The 7,307-nt window shown below is 36.7% G+C and overlaps 1 protein-coding gene across 1 annotated transcript; it reads left to right on the forward strand.

Annotated features, from left to right (window-relative positions):
• The first annotated feature begins 1,914 nt into the window (after positions 1–1,914).
• On the forward strand, positions 1,915–2,283 carry LOC125171361 (glutaredoxin-1-like). The gene has a single exon (XM_047868675.1). It carries the CDS (start codon positions 1,915–1,917, stop codon positions 2,281–2,283), a length of 369 nt encoding a protein of 122 aa, XP_047724631.1.
• Positions 2,284–7,307: the final 5,024 nt, after the last annotated feature.

Genomic DNA, 7,307 nt, shown 5'->3' on the forward strand with positions numbered 1-7,307 from the left:
AGCCAGGTCACGATCTCACGGTCTGTGAGTTCGAGCCCCGCGTCGGGCTCTGGGCTGATGGCTCAGAGCCTGGAGCCTGTTTCCGATTCTGTGTCTCCCTCTCTCTCTGCCCCTCCCCCGTTCATGCTCTGTCTCTCTCTGTCCCAAAAATAAATAAACGTTGAAAAAAAAAATTTAGAAAATAGTACTATAGTAGCTACAAAATACACCAAAAATTTTAAGCAGTCATTTTTAGGTAGTCATCTTTGTAGTGGCAATATAGAAGGATCCCTACAGGCAATCTGAAATGATCTTCTTTTAGACCAATAGTTTAATATCTTATCCTACCGCAGCTCTGAGATGATGAACAGGGGTTAGTCCCCATATTTTCCTAGATTTGTTTTTTCTAATAATCACTCTAGGAGAATGTTAATAGCTGTTGGACTCTAAAAATAATATTATATTACATTAACTATGTACAGTTTTGTGTGTGTGTGTGCTAATCATACCTCAATAAAGTGATTTAAAAATAAACACTAAAGTAAATTACATAAATTTAAATAAATGCTTATTTTAAGCATTCTTATACTCTGGAATTATAACATCAGAAACTGAGGCAACTCAATTACCTGCACTTGTTCTATCTCTTCCATAGGCAGCATGCTGTCACTTCCACAGTATGTCCCTTAGTGACCAAATGGCTCCCTCTGCTTACCCTTAGTTTCTGGTCTCTCATCACTTAGTCTGTGAGGCACCAAAATAACACTGGTATGGCTCTGCTTCTTCCTAATGAATTCTTAACCAACTATTGCAAGGCTACCTGAATCATTTACTTAGATTTTCATAGATCAAACTTGGAAAAGAAATAAATCGGCTCAACTCATTTTTTAATGCCACCATATAGATTGTTGTTCATTCTATGCATCTGTGAGCCATATTCAAACACCTCTGGTCCAAGCAGTTATGGCAAAGAGGCCAAGGTCATATGTACAAAATACAATTATCTAGGTAGCTAGAAATATGTAGCATTGGCATGACAGGTATTCAGATGATTGGCTTATCCAATACAACATGGTCACTTAGGCAGCAGACGCTATGGATTCCTGAACTGGAACACTAGAAATTCTAAATCAAATAAGAAACCAACCACTAGGAGCACCTGAGTGGCTCAGTCGGTAAAGCATCTGACTCTTCATTTCAGCTCAGGTCATGATCTCACACTTCATGAGATCAAGCCCCACACTGGGCTCTGCTCAGACAGCACAGAGCCTGTTTGGGATTTTCTCTCTCTCCATCTCTCTCTGCCCTTCCTCTACCAAAATAAATAATTAAACATGAAGGAAGGAAGGAAGGAAGGAAGGAAGGAAGGAAGGAAAGAAAGAAACCAACAACATTCCACTACCCATTCCATCACTACTGTGACGATAGTGAACTGACACAGGAAGTCACAGAAGAGTTCCTGGCAGAAACTAAGTTTCCATAATTTGAGAGGATGAGAGCAGGCAGTGGAAAAGATGAAAACTACTCTATTTCTACTACTATAGATCATTTAAGACCTGTTGGGCCAACGGAGTAATCCAAGACACACAGGTTTACTAGGTTATGGCAAGTCCCTTCCCTGATGCAGTGCTTAGTAGCACCAAAAAGAAAGCTGGTTGCAGTTACACCGTGTCCCTGGACATGAAGCTAGGCTGAAGAGACGTTGTGTAAAGAACTTTACCTGCATACTTTTACATCACCGCATATTAGAAAAGAAAATACAGGAAAATAAAAGCCCCCCTTGATGGGAATATCTATGATCTATTTTCTCTGTACCTATTTCTGGCTTTAGAACTTCACTGTCCAGTACAGTACCCACTACCATATGTGGTTATTTAAATTTAAATGTAATTAAATTAGATTAAATTAAAAATTTATGGATTTATATCCTGAGCAATGCCTAAAATGGAAGATTCCTCCCTAGGAGGCAGCTGCCTGTCAGCATGGGCTCAAGAATTTGTGAACAGCAAAATCCAACCTGGAAACGTGGTTGTGTTCATTAAGCCCACCTGCTCCTACCGCAGAAGGATCCAAGAGCTCCTCAGTCAATTGTCTTCACAGAAGGGTTTTTGGAATTTGTTGATAATCACAGCCACTAGTTACACAATCAAGATTCAAAATTATTTGAAACAGCTCACAAGAGCCAGAAAGGTACCTTGGGTCTTTATTGGTAAAGATTGTATAAGTGGATGCACTTATCTGACAGAAATGCATCACAGTGGGGAACTGTTGAAGCAGCTAAAGCAAATTAGAGGTCTACAGTAAGTATAGAGCAGACCCCAGGCTGATATCCCCTATGAAAGCTGGATGACATTGCAGATGATACCACACTTCCTGGCAGATATATGTGGGGCTAATAGCTCCAGCAACTGTTTCCTTAAAATTCTGAAATATATTCACCAAAAAAAAGAGGGGTGTAATTTTTGGGGGAAAAATAGCTTTTGCTTTTTTTGATTCAGTATTAAAACTGAGCCAACTTGCCCCAAACCATGGGTCTGAGAAGAGTGATGGACATCCTGAGATTCCTCTCGATTGGCCCTTCAGGTTCCAAAAGACCATGACAAGTTACAGCTTAGGATTCAGTCAGGGACCCAAAAGATGTCCTCTCTTCGACACATGTTTCTTACAAACTGTTCTCTATATGCAGGACTCCTCTAGCTCCAAGCCAGTGTTTTTCAACAAAGTTTACCCCAGACCCTCTGGGATGAATCTATAATTGGTTTTCTGCTACTGCTTGAAAGTTATTTTGTTGAGTCTGACTTTTTGGAATTTGCATTACGAAAACAATATGTATTTTCAATATGCTTTTTCAAGCTGCATGTGTTTCCCCAGTCATCATCCCCATCCCACCCCATCCTATCTTGAGAATCTCTGCTCTGAACCAGTGTTCTTAACCTTAACAATTGACACATCTCATAGGAAATGTTCAACAGTTCTGTGAAAGGACCTGAGGACCCAATTTGAGAAACACCACATAAGTTAAACATGTTTGGTCTTCACTTGGTGCCACAGGGATCAAGGGTGCAAGTGTAGCTGCTGTGGCACCTCTGTTATGCAAGATGGTTGTCCAGGTAATAAGTCTGTATTAACTTGTTCAGAATATGAACAGAAGTAAAATATAAAATTTAAAGTGTTATCACAGAAAACTTGCAACCTCCTCCCCTAAGACTATCTCTGTGAAGTGGCCAAATTTGAGAAACACAGTCCTAAATGATTCTCTCTCTCCTTTTTCCCTCCACTCTATGAAATCTTTAGGGTCTCTTATTGTGACATTTGTTCTAGAATTGCAATATTAAGTTAATTTCCTTCTTCAGTCTCTAGTGTGAATGGTTAATTTCTTTTCTAATAAAGAAATACCTAAAGATGAAAAAAAAATTCAGTTCCTGAGCTGCACTAGCCAAATTTCAAGGCTCAATTGTCATATGTGGCTAGTGACTATCACATTAGACAATGCAATATAGAACATTTCTTTCCTAGAGCACTGATTGGTAGTAATACACAAGTACTAACCATCAAATTTACTTGATGAATTTCAAAAGTCTATTTGGAAAAATATATATGAGAATCAGAAAACACATCAAAAAAAGGGAAAAAAAACAGGGAATGCACGCTGAAGTAGTATGAAAATACATGCAAAGCTGCTATAAGTAAACAGTACTGGAGATATCAAAAGAAATAGAAAAATAGGTCAATGCACAATTTGCTAGTACAGAAATATTTCTAAATATATCTGAGAATTTACAATTTTTTAAATATGTCACTTCAAATCACTGGTATTAGAACAATTAGATGTAAATTTTAGAGAAAATAAAATAATTATTAGCTACTTACTTTACATCAATTAAAAAAATTACTCCAGATAAGATTAAAGATCTAACTGTGTTCAAAACAGCTTAACAATCTTGACATAAAAAAGATGGAAAAGGCTTTTTAAGGAAGACAGGAAACCAGGAATAATTATAGATACAAAATAGGAAAAAATCCTGAGGTATATATAAACCTGAACCTTCAAATCAAAACGGTTTGCTGTGTAACATGCATAGCAATGAAAAGAGGCCATTATCTGGAAATGGCTTTAACATATTCTAAATTTAAAGGATAAGAAGAGAATTTTAAAAGGAATCCAAGCAGGGGGGAAAAATGGCATCCCCCCCCCCAAAAAAACCATACATTTTAGTCAAGATTCCTTTAAACAGTAACAAAAAATGACTGTATATTTAACTTCAAATTCCAAAAAGTAATAATAGTATAGGCCACTTGGACCAGGATTCAATAAAGGTGGAAAAAGTTTTTAAAGTATACATCTAAAAACCCAATCAAATGTAAATGTAAGGACACAAAACCACACTGTTCTAAATAATTCCTAGGGCAAAGAAGAAATCAAAGCTCTAATTATAGACTGTTTAGAAAAGAAGGATACTAAAGAACCTCCAGCTCCTGACAAATGATGAATTAGCTTGAGTTACAGGATTCCTCTAAAAAAAATTAAGAAGTAAATAAGAATAAAAGAGGAGAGCTCAGATACAAAGAACTAATCTGCAAGAACCTCTTGCAGAGAAACAAAGAAGCATCTTCTGGAATCTTCCATTTAGACAAGCTTAAGAGGAGCCTGTCTCAGATTCTTTCCTTAAACTCACCAGAAGGTCTATAAGCTAGTGCTCTGGTTCATCACCCCTCCTTGCACATTACAGATAGTATAGTTACAGCCTCAGATGAAACTGACCTCACAGGCAAGAACAGCTAGATAATAAGAAGTATATGAAAAATTATATTTTATAAAGATGCCCACACCTATATGTTCATTCATTCCCATATGTCCTTCTTACAATGTAACTGACACTCCCCTCACCAAGAAATGTGTTCTATGTTCTTTCCTCTTGAATTTGGGCAGAGACTCATGCCTGCCTCAAACAATGGCATAGGGAAAAGTGATCTATATGACTATATGACTATATGATCTATATGACTTCCAAAATATATTACAATTCTGCCTGATGTTCCTTCTTTTTCCTTCCCTCTCTCTCTTTGGAATGTAGCCACCATGTTGTGGAAAAACTTAAGCCAAGAAGAGAAGTCACATGTGGGTTTTCCTGTAGACAGCCCCAACCAAGATCCAGCCAACACCTGCAACCACCACCAGAAATGTGAGACAATGCAATTCCTATCACTCCAGTCCCCAGCCTTCAAGTGTTGCAGCTGAGGCCCCAGATACCGTGGAACAGAAATAAGCCAGCCCTGCTGTATGTTGTCTGAATTTTGGAACCACAGAAACCAAGAATGACAAAAAATGATTACTGTTTTCTAAAGTCACTAAGTTTTAAGAGAATCTGTCATAAGTCTGTTGTGCAGCAACATATAACTAACACAAAATATATTTGTTACAAAGAAAAGCTTTATTACATAAAGTAGGATACAAAACAAGAATAAAATTCTCAAAGAAATAGGGCAGGCTTTAGATTATATGGAACAGGCAGCAGAAGTCAAAAAGAATAATCAAACAGAAATATTGGACACTAAAAATATAATACCTGAAAAGCAAAATATAATAGATGAAATAAATTACAGGATCTATAAAGTCTAAGAAGGGATAAAGATATGAAAATTAAGAGAGAAGGAGAATAGAAAAAGATACCAACATATGGATAATAGAAATCCCAGAAAATGACAAAGAAAAGGATGGGAGAAAAATTCAAAGGTAATAATGATATGTTTCCCTGAATTACAGAATTGATTAAAGACCTTAAATCGAAAAATCTAGAGAATGCAAAATTTAATAGTTACAGAAAAATCTACTCTATGCATGTTATAGCAAAATTTAAAAACATCGAAGTCATAAAGGATAATTTTTTTTTGGTTTTTGCATGTGTGTTGCTTCACTGGTTTCCTAATTAAGTTTGTGATTAGATAAATAATGCATAATATTTGGGAAGATTAGATATTACCTTCTCCAGAAATCCTTCCCTAACCAGCCCCCTCTGAGGACAGATTAAGTGTCCCTATTTTGGGATTCCATAATATCCTGCTCACAACTCAGAAATTGTTCTTACCATGCTGTGTCTGTCCCTATCTATTAGCATGTTGAGTAGTGGTTATTAACAAGAGTGACACATCAAAACCCCAGGGGAGTTGTTTTTGTTATTGATGGTGTTTCTTAATCTACTTGTTCAGATCCCACTGCATGGCTTCTGAACTTGAATCTTTAGGAGTGGAGTACAAGTTTTTAAAACTATTCCAAGATTTAACCTTGGTTAAAATCATCAATACAGAGGAAAGGGACTACATATTTACCCCTGTATCCTAAGACTTACACAGTGCCTGGTAGACAGCATAGGACCAGAAAAATGTCTGCTAAATGAACTCATGAAATTTAGATGTACATTATTTCTAACATGTATAAAATAATATTTATGATTCCAAAACCACGGCAATTTGTTTCGCACTATGAAAATTCAATGTCATTTACTAATCCTAACATTGTATCTGAGTTATCTAATATCCTTATGCATTCTTTTGTCAGAGATCAAGTTTTATGTTAGTATTGACATACTGTCGAGAATCTTGATTTCAAGTGAACATTTTCCTTCTAATGCTAGATACCGGGCAGCTTAAACTGAAATCTGTCATGTACCTTTGCATTCCAGATTTAGCTATGATTACATAGTGGTTTTAGTCCATCGATAGATATCTCACTTTCCCCAAGAATAATATGATGCAGGTTTCTGAGGGGAAAAAAAAGGCACTGAATAAGGGATTTTACATAGAAAAGATTAAAATTCCTGAATGTATCAAGAAACCATTATCTGTTCTTAGAATTTCAAATGACAGTAGTAACTGTTGTCATTAAATGTAGAAAACTCCATAAAACAACTGCTTATTTTCTACTACTCTTTTTAGGAAGAATCCACATATGGTCTCCATCCACAGTGATTATTTTAGCTTTGAAACCATTAGGAAAGTCTGAACAGGCCCTTGGCAAGTTTAATACCTTATACTTGTATAATGCCTTCCAATTTCCAGAGCATCTTCACTTACATTATCTCATTTGGGCATTACAGCGACCCTATGAGGTTTACACAGCAAGTATAATTGCTTACCCTTTATAGATAAGAACTTGAGATTCCACTCTGATAAGTGATTGACTCAGAGAATCAGAGCAGAGCTGGGATGAGGATGAGAACATCTGCCTACCTGCATGATGCTCTCTCCATCACTGTACAGTGCTTCCAGAAGATTCTGCCCAAAGAAGCAATGGAATATGGGCATTTACATATTTAATTGTCCTGTACTCT

This window comes from Prionailurus viverrinus, chromosome A1, assembly GCF_022837055.1.
Source record: "Prionailurus viverrinus isolate Anna chromosome A1, UM_Priviv_1.0, whole genome shotgun sequence".
Classification (NCBI taxonomy): domain Eukaryota; kingdom Metazoa; phylum Chordata; class Mammalia; order Carnivora; family Felidae; genus Prionailurus; species Prionailurus viverrinus.